This window comes from Castor canadensis, chromosome 17 (assembly GCF_047511655.1).
Source record: "Castor canadensis chromosome 17, mCasCan1.hap1v2, whole genome shotgun sequence".
NCBI lineage: Eukaryota > Metazoa > Chordata > Mammalia > Rodentia > Castoridae > Castor > Castor canadensis.
In genome coordinates, this window is record NC_133402.1 from 14,665,295 (window position 1) to 14,682,470 (window position 17,176).

At 43.6% G+C, this 17,176-nt stretch overlaps 1 protein-coding gene across 3 annotated transcripts; it reads right to left on the bottom strand.

Moving 5' to 3' along the window:
- Positions 1-1,388: 1,388 nt before the first annotated feature.
- Gde1 (glycerophosphodiester phosphodiesterase 1) lies at positions 1,389-17,176 on the bottom strand. Of its 3 annotated transcripts, none has more exons than XM_020160437.2 (6): positions 16,741-17,173; positions 11,597-11,772; positions 9,326-9,431; positions 6,324-6,416; positions 3,034-3,245; positions 1,389-2,009 (listed from the first exon to the last, which is right to left on the bottom strand). In XM_020160437.2, the coding sequence occupies exons 1-6, from the start codon at positions 16,999-17,001 to the stop codon at positions 1,862-1,864; spliced, it is 996 nt and encodes a 331-aa protein (XP_020016026.1). In that variant the 5' UTR covers positions 17,002-17,173; the 3' UTR covers positions 1,389-1,861. The 3 variants fall into 3 exon arrangements, with proteins under 3 accessions (XP_020016026.1, XP_020016029.1, XP_020016027.1); XM_020160440.2 differs by having other exon boundaries at positions 11,597-11,768; positions 16,741-16,875; XM_020160438.2 differs by lacking the exon at positions 6,324-6,416 and having other exon boundaries at positions 16,741-17,176.

Genomic DNA, 17,176 nt, shown 5'->3' on the forward strand with positions numbered 1-17,176 from the left:
TTTAGCCTTATATTTAGCCTTCCAAAGATGTTCCTAACAGTACTTACATCTCTCTTCCAAATTCTCTACCTTTCTGGCTCAGACTACCTTAGCATGAGGTATGGGACCTAAGTCCTTAACTGGGCTGGGCTGAGTCAAGGACCAAATGGATTGGGGATGGTGAAGAGGCAGAGAAGCCCTGGCCCTCTCGGTCTTCACATACGGAAGGCTGTTATTTACTGCATGCTGCCCTCGAGGGCAGCCCCACCCTGCCGGGTGCTGCGCAGCCTCTCAAAGGATCCAGGGCTGCATCAGCGCTCAGATACGCAGATGTGTTTTCCAGGGTCACTTTCCCCTCCCTCTTGTCACTTTGGTTACAATGAGCATGGAATGCTCATGCACTTCAGACAGTGGTCCCATTTGATTAATAAACTAATTTTAAAATTGATTTTTTTTTGGGGGGTGCTGGGGGTATACCTTGTAGTAGAGTGTGTGCTTAGCATGGGTGAGGCCCTGGGTTCAATCCCCAGCACCAAACACAAAATCAAGAAAGCAAGGACAATTTTTATATTGCTTGAGAATACTCCAGGTCTCCATCTACCATGCCCCAGCCAATACCCATGGCAATCACCATCAGGATGCTTCTCTGCCACTGAGCCGTGTGGAGGGAGGACTCCCACTCACCACCTGGCTGCTGCAGAGGTGAGGCTGGCGAGTCATTAGAGGGACCAGAGGGAAGCCATGACTAAGTTGTGGGCCTGTGACGGGGCCCTGATGGGGCTGCACCTTGGGAGGGGGTGAGCTCGACAAGGGAGACAGCTCTGACATTGAAAAAAAATCAACTTCATTTTAAATATTGCTCCTTAAGTTCACAGCACAACGCTGGCTGTTCATGTTGGAGAGAGCAGAGACATGGTGAGCGGGGAAGATCTGTGGCCCTGGAGTCAAACCCACCTGGATTTGAACCCCAACTGCACTACAGACTCGGAAACATCTGGTATCTCAGGATTTGACTTTAACTCTGCAGGGCCTCAGTTTCCTCATCACAAAATAGGGAATGCTAACTCTTGCCTAAGATTTTTGTGAGGGTTGAATAAGGATGATACATGCTAAGCTCCTGGCCCTGCTGCATCACCAGCTGTGTGGTTTTGAGGCCGCCTCTCCCTGCCCATGCCCACGGGTTTTAGTTTTCTCATAAGGAGAATAAGCCTGGAGGTTGTTGGAGGTGTCTATGAGCTTCCTAATGAGCCTAAAAAGCGCAACCCTGCCCCCTGGTGGTTTGCACTTTTATGCAGTTTCTTGGTTGGTGACCTCCTTCCCTGACCTTGGCACACAGAAGCCTCACTGGATTGCAGGTGGCAGCTTCCCCAACTTCCTCCCGCCTTAGGACGCAATGCTTGGCACACGCCTTTCCTTTTGTGCCCCCTTTAATGATTTTATTAGTATGGTCACAAATCTGACATCTACAGTACGCCATTGACAGAGCTGAGTACAAATTTTTGAAACAAGTGAATTACTTAGGTGTGGCAAACTTTAAAATGTCAACTCCCAGTGCTCATGCAAGTCCCATGCATTTGCATCCATGTCCCCTAACTGCAGGGCACGCTTTGTGCTCACACTCACTGGGTCTTAGGCATGCCTCAGCTGGGGTGCTGGGCTGCTGGGCCTTTTCTCAGACCCAGATTTTCAAGAGCAATGGCACCATTCCATGGCGCATGGTGGCAACACTGGGTTCTGGGTGTTTAGGTAAAAATGCAGTTACCTACTATTGCCTGTGTGAGCCACCTGGTCCCCCAGGGCTTGAACTAGCACAGAGGGCACTTTGATACCCTGTCTGAGGCCACAAGGCAGTTTCAGCAGTCATGTTTCCTCCCCAGGAAGTCTAGAACTGGGGTGTACAGTCTTCCAGCATGCTGTCAGTGATGTAGCTAGAGTGGAGATAGGTTTCGTAGTACCGTTTTTCATCGAAAGTGTTGACAGTCCAACCAACAACGTGAACTCCTTTAGCTGCCCACTTCTTCAAATAGTCCCTGGAGAAAAAGGAGAACGTGATCCCGTTAGAACAATGATCAGTGTCCCCAAAATCTACAATGTTGCTGAGTGTGGTGTTCACTGAGCTCCAACAGTGCCCATGGCCTCCAACTGGCCTCTCAGAGCAGGTGAAGGGAGTGCCGGAAAGCCAGCATGCTCTTAGCTCAATCAGTCACGCTGTGAATTGAGTTTTTCTCCTTCCTTCTCTTCAATTTATGAGCAAATACTTGTTTCCTCCCGAGCCCTGCTCAGTATTTTAATGACCAGAGATAGGTAAAATGCCCCTACCCTTTCTCTGTGCGTTTCCCATTCCCAGGTTATGGAAAAGGTCACAATGAAAAGGTAGTTGTGAAGAAATATAAAGCTGAGACTGGCCATGGTGAAGACCAGACACACACCCTTTGAAGAGCAAGCCTAGAGCAATGTGGACGACTTGGTGACCTCCAGACTGAGTTACGATGCTCACAAGCCCCGTTCTAGAACTGGCCGATCAGAACGTGTTACCGTAGGCAGTAACCAAGTGGTTGCTGAACGCATGCTGGAAATCCTATGAAACTAATTAGCTGAAACGTACAGCTCTTCAACTGCTGAAAGGAAGAGCCTGAGACGCTGGCAGGCCAGGGAACGGAAAGCTCTGTGGAGGAGACGAGCAGAGCGGCAGTGCAGGCAGCAGGAGGGGAAGGCTGATATCTGCCTTACCTTACCGTATTTGCTGCAGCTCTGCCCTGTACCCTACATTGTTCAAAGTGAGCCCATCAAAAAATTGCAATGCCTCTCTCACCATAGTTTAAAAGTCTTTTTTTTTTTTCATTAAAATGCACAAAAAAAGCAAGACTATCTGATCAACCTGTTCTGAAACAGTGAAATACCCCTGAACTCTTCCCACTGAAGAAGCTGGTGGCATTCCAACCTAACAGGAGCCCAAAACCAATCCAGTGTGTCCACTTCCTTAATCCTTCCTCCCCAGAGGGAACATTGAGGAAATGTGTCCAGAAGATTAAAAAAAAAAACCTCCCAACTTACGGGGATACAAAATCCTTCTGCATGAGGAAAGCTGAAATTCCACACAGGTACCACAAGACATTATGCATACTCCAATCGAGCAAAATGTCCAACACAACAAACATGGACTGCTTCCAGAAAGCACTGAAGCGTGGCTTCCCGTCACCTGTGTGGCTCAGGCTCCAGGGTCTGTGAGTTAAAGCTGTTATTATGTTCTGATCGGTTTGTCTCATCTGAAAAGGAATTTTGGAAAATAAAATGACCGTATTTTCAGGTTACAACTTCTCAATGGTTTAGGTTCAGCTAACATCTCTTCCTAATGTAGACATGGAACCCTGCCCCTGTCTGCTAGGTAAGTCCTCTATTGTAAACCCTTTGAGAAAAAACTTGAGAGATGTAAGGTTTTTAATATGCAGTATAACTGAGACCATTTCTTGCTTTTTTTTTTTTGGTGGTAGTGGGGTTTGAAGTCAGGGCCTTACACTTGCTAGGCAGGCGCTCTACCACTTTAGCCATTCTGCCAGCCCTAATAGAGACTATTTTCACAGTCCATGAAGAACTGCAGTCTCCCTTCCCCCACTCCCTCCCTTCCTTCCTTCGAGACAGGGTCTCACTATGTAGCCCAGGCTGGCCTCAAACTCATGTTCCTCCTGCCTCTGTCTCCTAAGTGCTGGGATTACAGGCATGAACCACCACGCTTGGCTACAATGCTAGCTTTAAAATAAGAAAATTAGAACCATGACCATTTCAAGATGGGCTGATTAGTGTTGATCCTTTCCAGGGCAAAAAAAGAGTTGTAGGAGGAGTCGGGAGCCAGTGTCTCACGCCTGTAATCCTAGCAACCCAGGAGGCAGAGGTCAGGAAGATGGCAGTTCGAAGCCAGCCCCAGGCAAATAGTTCACAAAACTCTATCTCAAAAAAACCCATCACAAAAATAGGGCTGGTTGAGTGGCTCAAGCTGAAGGCCCGAATTCAAATCCTAGTACCGCAAAAATAACAACAAAAAAGAAGAGTTGTTGGGAGATGAGGGGAGAAGGAAGAAGAGAAGGAGGGGCTGGGAGGAATCTGGGGAGAAGGCAGCACAGGAATGGAAAGACGGGGTGGAGTTCCTGCCATCTGTGTGCTGCAGACATTCTAAAGACCTCTGTGGTCAAGTAGGCTTGGCAAGCCCCACCACTCTACTCATTCCATCGATGGCTTGAATCAGCATGGGCTCTACCTTGCTATAAACATTTTAAATGTATGCTGTTGGTCACTGTGGAAGAATGCTACGGAATCAACGCATTATTTTGGAAACTAAGAAACATTAGGTATTTATCTTGTCTACTGGGTAACTAAATGGTAGAGGAGAAGTTTCTTTGTACATGATGAACTCAAGCTAATAATGGAAGAAGAAATGACAGAATTTAAATATCAGCCTTTTGCAGCCCCCTAGTGGGCCAGCCATTGAGCATCAAGAAGTACTAACAACAACAAGAATCTGCCAGATATAACGTGCCTGTGACGGAGACAGCCTTACTGTGAAATCACCTGGCCAAGGAATATCAATCCTACTTTGAGCAAGTTCCCAGCTCTCATCATCAGTTTACAGGAATTAAAACAGGAAAAGAGGGTTGGAGGAGTGGCTCAAGTGGAAGAGTGCCTGTCTAGCAAATGTGAGGCCTCAAGTTCAAACCCAAGTACTGCAAAAAAAGACAGAGAAACAAAAGAATCTACAGAATTACATTATGGCACAACTAGCAACTCCACATATGGGTAAACTCTACAAAACAAATGATCTGGCTTCTCCAATAGACACGTCACAGAGGACATGATGGAAAAAAGATGGAAAGAGAACATTTAAAATGCATACTTACTTGGGTCCTGATTCAAATGAACAGTTAAAAAATAACTACTCTTAGAAAGATTAAAAAAAACTATGACATTTCTGAGAAGAGTAAAAAACTTGTATGGCTCTAATATTTGGCCATATTAAAGGCTTATTGATAACGGCTTTCCAGGGGACTATGGCATTGTGGCTGTTTTTGAAAAGGTCTCACTCTCTAAGATACTCACTGCACTTTTGTGGTAGAAGGTAGGATTTGCTTTAAGACGGCACTGGGGAAGATTCCTGGGGTGTAGATAAAGCAAGCTGGATTGTGGTTAAGGGTGCTCATTGCATTTCCATCTTTATGCAAATTTTAAATACTCCATAATGAAGAGTTTTTTATTAGTGAGAAGTAGGGCTGTATAACTGTTCTGTTCTGAGAATGAGTACAAAGAGAAGAGCCTACCTACCTGAGGACAAGGGGCTATGAAGAGAAATCTTAGCATTTTTGCCATTCTTCCTGATAAATAAAGAGCTTCTACAACCCAGCTGCCCCATGACTGACGAATGGATTAAGAAAATGTGCACTATATATAAAAAAACAGAACCAACAAAAAAAAGAAAATGTGGAATATATACACAACAGAGTTTTATTCAGCTCTTAAGAATGAAATTGTTGTTTGCAGGTAAATTGATGGAACTGGAGAACTTCATGTCAAGCAAAGTCAAGCTCAAAAATTCAAAGGTCACATGTTTTCTCTCATATGTGGAAGCTAAGACCTATGAGTTTAATGTATTTATAGAAACATATATATAGTGACAGAGAGAACAAGATTGTATTAGTGAGTCTGTCTGACTCACTACGGTTGGAAGAGGAAAAAAAAAAAGAGAATGAAAAATATTGAAACAACCCATTTGTATGAATGTAATATACTATGCACTGTTTAGTGATGTGATGAATATTAGGGGAGCATGGTGATAGAGAATGAGTAAGTAATGGGGGAAGGGGGTTAAATTTTGATTAAAACATAATATACACAGATGGCATATCAAGGTGAAATGTCCTTGGACTATCAATACATTTAATTTTAAAAAAATGAAGAACAGGAGGGAAAAATAAATCTTTTCCAGGGGTGGGTACCAGTGAGAGGGGGGTAGGCACAAGGAGAGGGGGGATGGTGGATGGATTTTGTATTCATATATGAAGATAGAAGAATGAAATTGGCTGAAACTGTTCTAAGAAGGTGGAGAAGGGGGAAGAGGGAGAATGATGGAAGGGGTAAATCTAAGATATATTGTAACCACATATATAAATATTATAATGGATCCCCCTATACAACTATTATATGCTAATAAAATCATAAAAAAAATAAATGAAGAGTTTCTTGACCATGAATTCACTTGGTTCAATTTAACAGACATCTGTCTTATGTTTCTGGAGCCTGTTGTTATTATCTCCACCGCCTAATCTAATACTATGTTCAAGAACAATTCTGAATTTTACCTTATAGATAACTTCTGGCAAGAATGAGCAGACCATGCTACTATTGTATAGTTGTGGGAATTCCAAATAGATTTTCTTCAGAGCATTAGTAGCCTGTAAAAACAGATTCAGATATTGAAAATCAATTAAAGCATGACGGTTTTATGTTAAGCGCAACCCTATTGAAAGTATCAGAAGCTTACTAATACTGTATTTGGGGGCTGAAAGTTGTGGCGATGCTACGAGCCACCATGAGCCACTGGGATACATTTTAGGTTCTCAGGTGCAGTGCCTGTGGAAAGGCTCGCCCCTGTGCTGTGCCTTTGGAAATTGTGGTGAGCTGTAGGAAGAGGCTGGAAGCAAAACTTTAAATCCTCTCCTTACATGCTGTGTTAGCCAGTAGAAATGGTCCTTTAATGCCCAGTCTGCCTTTCCTAGATGAAGCCTGAGGCTCCCAGCCTGGAACTCGGGAGGGAAGACCTGCTCTGTCCAAGGACTGAAGGGATCCACCTTCATCAGCAATGTGGAGGGAGAAGCAGTGGGGAATAAGAGCGTGCTGGGAAGAGCTGGATGCCCCCCAATTCTTGCCGAATGGAAGAGAAATCTCTCTGTGTAGTAGTCCAGCCTCTAATAAATGAGGAAGGAGTGACAGAATGTAGATGCTGGTATTCTGTAAGCCCTAGCAAATTAATGTCAACAGCAGCTAACATGAGACTCCGCCAGACACATGCTGCATAACCCTTGAAATACTGACTTCTGGATGTGGCTCACGCCCATAACCGAATGTAAGCAATCAGATGCCTTCCCCACCGAAGTGACAAAGAAGACAGGAATGATTCACGCTATGCCTCCCTTTATTAACATGACGGGGCAAGCCACAGAACCAAAGTTGTTTGCATCCTATTTGAACCAACACCTGCACTATGTGTAATGCCTCACCACATTACTCATTTAATTCTCATGATGACCCTAGTTTTTTTTGTAATTCTCATTTTGTCTATGAGGAAACGAAGTGTGTCAAGGTTGAGGTTACCCTGTAGCGAGTCACAGCTCAGTCAGCGTCTGTTATCCTAACTACAGGGCTCTACCAGCTCCAATGTCTTGCCAACACTTGGCCCTCTGTCCTGCCATCTTGGTGAATTACATCACTGTGTTCTACACAATCTTGGCCAAACACCCGCGAACACCATCCAGAAAACATAAAATAGCTGGATTTCTTGACATTTTTTCTTTCTCTCCTCCTTTTTTCCCTTTTTCTTCTAAGGAAATAAGCATGAAGGTCAGGACATTGTAGGAGCTATCGGGGTTCTTTCCTAACAAAACCTAAACCTGAGGTATTCACTAAAAGCACGTTTCCTGGGCATAGGGGTGTGGCTCTGAAGTAGAGTGCATGCTTAACATGTGCAAGGTCCTGGATTCAATCCCTGACACCAAAAAAAACAAAAACAAAATCCCACCATTTCCTTGAAGTCACACTAGACATTGTCAGAATCCCTTCTTTAGACAGGATGGCCCGGAAACCTGTATTTAAAAATAGGTATTCCAGGTGATTCTGATGCAGTTCAAGTAGAAAATCCAGACATATATAACTATCTGTTTACCAAAATAATAAATTAGTTATCAACCATTCTCTTCTTTCCTCCCAACTGGGAGGTTACTGTAATAAAATTCAGAGTATATACTTATGCTCACATTTCAGGTTTTAATAACAGGTTTAAACTATCTCCTGGAATTAACTTAAAAAATGGCATTTTGAGAACTCTCCATCAGTAGATGACTTTTACTGATCATAACTATTGTGAAGGGAAAATAAACTTGCCCAAGAGTGGGGGAAAAGATATTTGTACTTGAAAACAAAGGTGACCAAATCCTATCCTTCCCACTGATTTCCACTACAATATGTTCTTTTGTTTTGTTTTTAAAACCAACTGGCTTTCAATTCAAATTCCTTCATCTATATATCTATCCTTATCCACATTTTCTTGATTTCAACAGGTTTCTAGTAACCTTTTTTGGGGGGCACTGGGGTTTGAACACCAGTCCTTTTATGTGTTGGGTAGTTTTCAAAATAGGGTCTCTTGAAGTATTTGCCTGCAGCTAGCTTTGAACTTTGATCCTCCTGATCTTTGTCTTCTGAGTAGGCGTAAGTCACTGGTGCCTGGACATTGCAATATGTTTTTATAAGTAAAAGTGTACGTCCTAAAATTTAAGCAAAATTTTCAAGAAAGGGCTGGTACAGTGACTCAAGTGGTAGAGTGCCTGCCTAGCAAGTGTGAGCCTTGAGTTCAAACCTTAGTTACCGCCCCCCAAAATTAAATAAATAAATAAATAAAATTTAAGCAAAATTGTATTTAGGGATGTCACACATATTTGAAGGAAATGTGGTAATTTTCTGATAAAAGTATTATTACTCAAGTCATTAAATAATAAAACTGTACATAACAGAAATCACATAGTGAGACACATCTATATAAAAGACATATATCCTGTTAGCTACTAAGAACTTTTAGTATGGGAGTTCTCATTAAATGCAGTCTGTGGCTATCCACCTAAAGCCCTTAACTTATGAGGGAGATACAGCTGGTCTTGTGTTCAAGTTCTGACTTCCTTTTTTATTTATTTTTGATGGCACTGAAGTTTGAACTTAGGGGGTCTTGTTTGCTAGGCAGGTGCTCTTACCACTTGAGCCACTCCGCCAGCTCTGACCTCTGTTTTTGCAGTTACTTGAGGGGTCTATTCCAGAAGTGCCTCTTCACTGCTTACATAACACTCTTTTGAAAATGTTTTATGAAAATAAAAGAAACTTGACTCTCCCATCTCATGCTGGTTGTAGAATAGTGGGAGCTGTTAAAAGGTTCCATAATTTACTGTGTCCTTAAAGATGTGGATTTTTGCACTGTACACTTCCATTAAGCACATATGTTACAATCATTAAATATCAGAACAAAGAATAAGTACCCCAATGTATAGTTAATTTGGGAGTGACTAGGATCACAAAGTGAGGTGCATGGAGCCCACTATACCATATTTGCATGGCCTTTGACATCAAAGAAGACCGTGAGGTTATGGTTCAGGCACTCCGTGACAGCTTCCCTCAGGGTGGGGATCTTTTCGTCAGGGAAATCATTCCTATGAGAGAGGGAAAAGAAATGGCAAATGGCAGGAGAGAGAAAGGGATCAAAGTGTAGTGATATGTTGCAAATGTCTCCAAACAACAGCACGAGTGTTCTCCCTGACCTCCTCTCTGCATCCTTACCAAGTCCCTGCTCTCTGCTTGAATCCAGTGATGGATATCCTTGACAAAGACAGACTGAATTAACCACAGAATCCTAGCCCAGCTCATCAAAGGGTGGCAGACATACCACCTCTGGATAACCCCGAGGCTCAATTTTAAGTTAATTTTTCTAATGGAATCCTCTGCAGGAGAAACTCCTAGAAATACATAAATCTGAGTAGTTGGGATTGCTGGTGTGCACCACCTCACCTGGGGGCTTTTTTAAAATAATATTTCACTCTACATGTTTTAGCTTGTACTAATTCAAACACACACACATTTCTCTTGTTTTTTTTTTTGGTAGTAGTGGGGTTTGAACTCATGGATTCATGCTTGCTAGGTAGGTGCTCTACCACATGAGCCACCCCACTATCCCTTTTATGTAAAGGGTTTTTTTTTTTTGAGATAGGGTTTCACAAACTAGTTACCTTGGTTGGCCTAAACTGAGAGACTCCTGATCTCTGCTTCCTGAGTAGCCAGAATTACAAGTGTGGGCCACTGGCACCTGGCTTCAACTATATTATTTCAACTGTAAGATCCTGCTTTAAGAAAAGGATATGGATGTTTTAAATGTTACAGGCAATTCTGCCAGCCATTCTGGCTGATGACAAGTCCTTGGGAAAGAGACACGGGACTGCATTCGCTGCTTCTTTGGCCAGCCTTCATTTCTCTGACCCCCTCTCAGGTTGAGCTTCTCCCCACACTAAGCAAAACTCTAGCAAAAATATCTAATTTGCCTGCAACATGATCCTAAACACAAGCCAACTACTTTACTTGGGGTTTAAAGGAAGTGCACCTGTTCCAACTATGGAGCAAAGACCGGTTGTGTTGAAGACAATAAGCTAGCACACAGATTCTGATATGGTGCCTCTTTAGGGGTGTTAAGGGTGATGCTGACCTAAGTGGTTTTTTCCTTTAAGAATTATCTTTGACATCTTACTAACTGCAATGTCTCTGTAATATGAAAACCTGCCTTTTCCTTGTACACAGCAGAGCCATGCAGTTTGACAGTGAGGAACAATCCCTGTGGCCTGGACTCAGAATTCCCAGGGCTTAGCAATATTCTCTCCAGCTCATGGCTCACACCTATAATCCTATCTACTTAGGAGGCTGAGATTGGGAGGACTGCAGTTCGAGGCCATCCTGGGCAATAAGTTTATGAGACCCTGTTTTGAAAATATCCAACACACACACAAAAGAGGAGAGGACTTTAAATAACCACATTCAACATATGTGTCCAATTCCAACAGTGTGGGAGAAAGATGTGCGTTCTGTGGATTTAAGTTTGAGATACCCTAAGCTAAAGATATGAACTGACTGATGTGGACTGTTTATCTTCCAGAGCAGTCAGAGGAGAGTGCTTGATTTGTTTGATCATAGAACGCTTTTCTTGTGGAGCATCTTATAGGACTAGCTCTGATATAGACACACATATGTGTACACACACACACACACACACACACACACACACACACTTTGGAAACTATCAGTTTATACCAGGAGGGGATTAAACTAGACATCTGAAAGAACTTTCAGTTTTACAGGGTTGAGACACAGGAGGGCAACCAGAAACAGACTGGTGCAGTAGACGTTTCTTTGAATTAAAAACTGGGATATAGATTCTAGTCTTGTCCTCTTGATTTAAGTGCAAATTTAAACTTAAATACTCATGGGTGGCTCTCATTAATCCTGCTATTAGAGATAGCACCAGAAAAGTTAAATGCCTTACTCCAGACTGAAAATGAGGTACAATTTAAAGTAACCATCATGTTAGTAACTAGACAGAGTATTCACTTGAGAGTAATTCTGAGGCCAAATTTGGCCTCAGTGGGAAAGATTAAAAACACACATGCTGTATTTATGTTGTTCCTGGTGCCTGCTCATTACTTAGGAAACCTGTATACAATTCAAAACAAAATGGCTCTCCTGGAGGAGAAGGTGTAATTAGAAGTTTCCAGTGTGTACCTGGGCTCTCCCATAAAGGCTCCAGGATCTGTGTAAGTGATCATAAACTGCTTACCTGAGTCTGTGATTTGCTGCAGGGTTAAGTTTCCTAATTTGATCAAATGTCAAATCACATAGTCGACCAGAACCGTCTGTCGTCCTATCTACTGTGCTGTCATGCATTAAGACAGGAACCCCGTCGGAAGTAAACTCAATGTCCAACTCCACACCTGCTGCTCCATTCTTAGCTGCCTTAACAAAAACATGGGCAAGGTTAATGTCAATGGCCACAGACATCATTCTGACCCTGAACACTTGAGAGACCAAGAGGGCTTGGTGACACAGACAGCTGTTCTTTCTTATTCCTGGCCCGGCCCTGCCTGTTTTCATGAACATTCACCACCTCACTCCCACACTTAGGGAGGTCTTTAAAGACCTCTGTTCCTACTCTTCCCACCCACATGGGGCAGGAAACCTGTTTCCTCTGGATGCCTTAGCTATATGGTCATCAGTGGCTCAAGCTATGTAACCAATCCCACTGTTTGCTCCCATAACTGGAAGACTCGCCTGGGTTTGTCCATTAGTGTGACTCCTCACTACTTGGGCATCAACAAGTGAGTCAGTTTTTTGTCAGGGTGATTTCACCATCTGTAAGAGAAACACCAAGCCTGCTTCTAGGGACAATTTGTGTCTGCAGCATTGGCTCTTGGTCAGTGAGTTGGTAAGCTCAATAAGGTACATTAGAGTTAATCTAAAAAGAGAATTTAGGGCCAGGGGTGTGGCTCAGTGGTAGAGTGCTTATCTAGCATGCACAAAGTTTGGGTTCCATCCCTCACAATGTAAAAACAAACAAGTAAGCAGAAATAAAAGGAAAACTTGAACACTTGAGACACGCCACCTAATGTCAGCTTTCTTGGAGTCCTCGTCACAATGAAGATGTGAAATGTTCATTATGATCAAAATTTTAAATTAAAAAAACAAATTTTAAGTCACAGTCCCTTGCCAATATATATAAAGACTTAACAGATGTTAAAGAAAAAGATAACAATAAAATTACAATAGCTATTATTCACTGACTCTTCTATTTGCCAGGTGTTATTCTAAGTGCTTCTGATGCATTAGCCTGTCTGATCCTCACAACTCCTCAGCAAGTGCCTTACACGTGAGGCCACTGAGACAAAGAAAGATTCAGAAATTTGCCCAGGGTTTCAGAAGCTACGACGAGGTAGGCTACACTCTGCACTGCTATGACTTTACCATCAACCATACAGATACAGCTAAAATTTGCCTGTTCATTCTCTTCCATCCCTTCCAGAAGGAATGACCATGTCAGAGTTGGTCTGTACCAGACCCATATTACTCCTGAACAGGTCTGTATATTCGAATTTATCAGTCATGTCCTTTATGAATGGAAAATTTTCCATCCCCATGTTAAAAAGGTACATAACTAACTAGGCATGATGGTGCACGCCTGTAATGCCGGCACTTAGCAGGCTGAGGCAGGAGGATTGTGAGTTTGAGGCTAATCTGAGATACAGCAGGAGTTCTAGGCCAGCTTGGGCTAAGTAGTAAGATCCTGTCTCAAAAAGTAAGGCCACAGATATACAAGTATATTTTCTTATAAGCTTCAAAGTTTGATTTCCACCTAGGTGAAAATAACCACCATACCAGGCTATTTTCAGTCTTTTTGATTATAGCCATCCTAGTAGGTATGAAGTAGTATTTCATTGTGGTTTCAAACTGTATTTCTCTGCTGGTCAGTAATGTTTAAATCTTTCCTCAAAGGACTGATTGGCTATTACTACATCACAATCTTTCCAATTAAACCTTTAAAAAATATTTACTGAGTGCCTATAATACATAGGCACTATTCTAACAGTGAGACAGTGGTGAGCAAGAGAGAAAAGGATTATGGATGTTACATTTTAGGGAGAGAAACAGGCTACAAACATGCCATGGGTAAATGATAATGAGAAATATTGTGAAGCAGAAAATAGAGGGTAATGTCAGGGGTTAAGGTGGGGGATCACTAGACAAGGCATCCAGGAAAGGCCGCTCTGACAATCTGACATCGAAACTGAGGCCTTTTTGATAAAAGGGAGACGGACATGAAAAGATCCAGGGGAGGAGTTCTACAAGCAGAAGTGGCAAGTATAACACCTAGGCTATAAGGTAGAAGGGAGCCACTGAGGTGGCAGGAAGTGTTGGTTGCCCACCAAACCTACCCCCTTCTTCTCTGCTGGCAGAGACCTGATCTTATCCCAGTGTTCAGCTGTCTCCTGTGTGTGTGCAATGGAAGGAGACATCTGAGAAAGACACCGGCAGAAGGAGTGGAGTCTTTCCTTGGAATTAGAAGCTGGTGTAAGAATGTGATGCCTGGGGCTGCCCTAGCCACCTGGCAACTACAGTGAGGGCTGGCAAATAGGCAAATAAGCTGCAGATGGCAGAGCACACTGATGGCTGGATGTGGGCCCTCCATGACCATACATTAGCCATCACGGGGCCATTCCTCCCCACCCCCCCACCTCCTTATGTGAGACAGAAGATCCCTATTGTCTGAGATACCTGAACTTGGACTTTCTATTGCATGAAGCCACAAGCATCCTGACAAAAGTGGCTGGAGTGGAGCACAGGGCCTTGAGAAAGGTACTGGATAGAAAGAAGTTTGGGCTGGGGTGGAGCTCAGCAGTGCCTGGCACGTGGGAGGCCCTGGGTTTCATAACCAGCACCACAAAAAAAAGAAACCCAGAAACACAAAACAAACAATAACAATAAAGTCTGAATTTATCTAATTGCAACAGGAAGTCACTGGAGGGTTTTATATACAGACAGAATAGAATCCAATTTATAATTTTAAAGCCACATTCTGGCCCCTGTGTAGAGAAGGAACTGTGGGGGTAATTTCATTTTTTTGCCAATGTTTTTAATAGTGTGTCTGGGTTTTGAAATTCTCATTTCACATTTATCAGGTTTTTTATTCCATAAGTACTTCATAACCTACCAGAAATTCTACTACCATCAGATGTCTCTGATTTTTTACATAGTAAAATGTTTAAGGATATAAATGATGTATATGAAAACAGAAGAATGAAATCTGATGAAATTGTTCTAAGAAGGGAGCAGGGGAGAAGAGGGAGCAGGGTAAATATCTAACTAAGATATATTGTAAGCACATACGTAAATACCACAATGTATTCCCTCCCCCCCACAACTAGTATATGCTAATGCATTTTTAAAAAGAATATAAATGATGAGTGCAAACATGCAAAGGGATGAAGAGCAGGACAGGACAAAAACCCAACTATGTCTTTCTTTTGAAGTCAAGAGGAAGGATACAGACTTGTTTTCTGCAGTATGCATTTAGCAACTAAATATTGCCATGGCTAAAACATTTGTCAATAGTGACTTTATATTCTATCAGGCTGAATTACCACATTTCACTTCTTCAGACCAGGAATCAATTTGGCCCAACGTTTATTACTGTATTGGGAATTTAGCTATAATTATCTTGTAACACAATAGGACATGAAACACGGTATGTATGTGTATTTCACATCCATGGGTCCTCATTCATTCAGCAGGGTTTACACTCAGTCAATCATGCTCCTGGTCAAGCTATGACATCTATCTATAATCTATACTTATGAATGCTTGTGCTCAGTTACTCTTGACATCACCTTTACAGCAACTTACCTAAGGTGAGTTAAGAAGCCGATGGCAGATACCATCTTTCTTTTCATAGCAATACTACCTCCTATATAGCTATGTTAATTTACCTGACCTCTCCCAGTCTACTATATTCTTCAACGTCTTTAATTTCAAACAGAAGCTGCAAAAGCTTCTCTCCCTGTCTCCCATCATAAAGAGCCCAGGAGAAGCATAACTAGATTACACACAGACACTCAAAGGCCGCCCTCCTAGTCTCCCTTCTTCAGACTTAATTTTTTCACCTGAACTCTGAGATGAGCATAATGAATCAAGTCATGCTTGGAATCTTGGCATAGTTTACTGTGTAGGTGTTACTTTATCTGGGATTTGCTCATGGAATCCCCACAACCAGCATGACAGACACCATTATTTTGCCCATTTTACAAATGGGGGAACTGAGGTCAGGGCTAAGACTAGGGTAAAGAGAAGTGTGCCAGGGTTCCCTGCTTGCAGAACCCTGAAGGAAGCCCAGGAAGTTTGAGCAACTTCTTCATTACATGATACTGTCTGTTCCTAGATACTCTGAGGCAGAGGTAGGGGGATCGAAGTCAGAGACCAGCAGGGCAAAAAAACCTCAAGACTCTCTCCAAACACTAACTTAAGCATGGCTCAATTGGTAAAGCACCTGTCTAGCAAGAACAAGGCCCTGAGCTCAAACTCTAGCTCTGCCCCAAACAAACAAACAAACAAACACAAACAAATAAATAAAAGAGGCCACCAAGAACTGGGAGATAGCAAGGTTCTCAGGAGTGCCTTATGGAAAGGGGACAATGGGTCAGAAGTCTGGCTGCCAGGGTAGTGAGAGAGAATGTATTTGTCTGGGGAGAAAGGTGATAAGATGTCCCAAGTAATTCAGAGGATAAACAAAGCCACTTTCTGAGAAGGGTGGTCATTTAGAATAACCTCACTGACTGTCCAAGGTATCTGACTTGGCCCGCTTCCTACTTCATTCTCACTCTGGATTTTGCTCTGTTCCTTGAAGTTGGGCCACACCAGGCCTCTTCTGTTACTTTCCCAGTCAACATCATTTCCATCTCAGAACCTCTGCACTGGCTGCTTCCTTTTCTAGAACACATTCCCCACACATCCCACGGCTGGCTCCTTATAATTCTAGTTTCAGTTCAAACAGCACTTCTTCAGGGCCGATTTCTCCTCCTAAAATAGCCTAACTCTTTCCCCTCAGTCGTTCCTCATCTCACTGCCCTATGCACTCCATTGCACTTTTTGTTCTCTTGCATGCGTGAATTGTGTCCCCCACCAGATGGAAGAAGCTCTGTGGAAGCAGAAGGGTCCTTTCTGTCCCCTTCACTGCTGTCACATCAGTGTCTGGCAGGTGGCAACTATGTAAAATAACTGCTACATTGTATAAGTTCCTGCGGTCCGGAGAATCCTAGACTTTGGGAGGGATCAGGTTACTCCTTGTGGACGATGGGAAGTGGGATAAGCCGTGGGGACCTGGGAGGGGCAGCAGGAGCCCGATCTCGGGAGGGCCGGGGGATGGGGGTCGCTCACCTGCCGAATGGCCGCCAGCGTGTTCTCGGGCGCGTCGTGGCTGCCGCCGCGGTGGGCAATGGCGGAGACGCGGTCCCGGGGCTTGAGCACCTGCAGGACCCTGAGGGAAGGCACGGGTTCGAAGCTGACGAGGCGCAGCAGGACGTAGAGACTGCCGGTGAGAAGGCAGGCATTGAAGGGGCTGCGCGTCACCATCAGCAGCAGCACCAGTAAGAAGGAGAAGGGACCCAGGAGGCCCCCCTGGTCCTCCCACAGCCACATGCCGGCAGCCCGCACCGGCACGAACACGGACCAGAGTCCCGGACCCGCCGGGCTCCTGGAACAGGACAGCGAGAAGCGACCCGGGAAGGTCAAGGTACTGGCAGCAGCCAGCACCCTCCGCGGGGACCAGCGCTGCACAATGGCGGCGTCCGCCCCATCCGGAGAGCCGGGAGAT

What these genes read in the sequence shown, in the direction of transcription:
- Gde1 (XM_020160437.2), bottom strand. Translation starts at nt 17,001, where the DNA reads ATGTGGCTGTGGGAGGACCAGGGGGGCCTCCTGGGTCCCTTCTCCTTC. An exon ending in CGCTGGCGGCCATTCGGCAG is followed by an intron (nt 11,773 to 16,740) that starts GTGAGCGACCCC and finishes GTTTTTGTTAAG; the next exon opens with GCAGCTAAGAATGGAGCAGC. An exon ending in CAGAAGGATTTTGTATCCCC is followed by an intron (nt 2,010 to 3,033) that starts GTAAGTTGGGAG and finishes CTTTTTCTCCAG; the next exon opens with GGACTATTTGAAGAAGTGGG.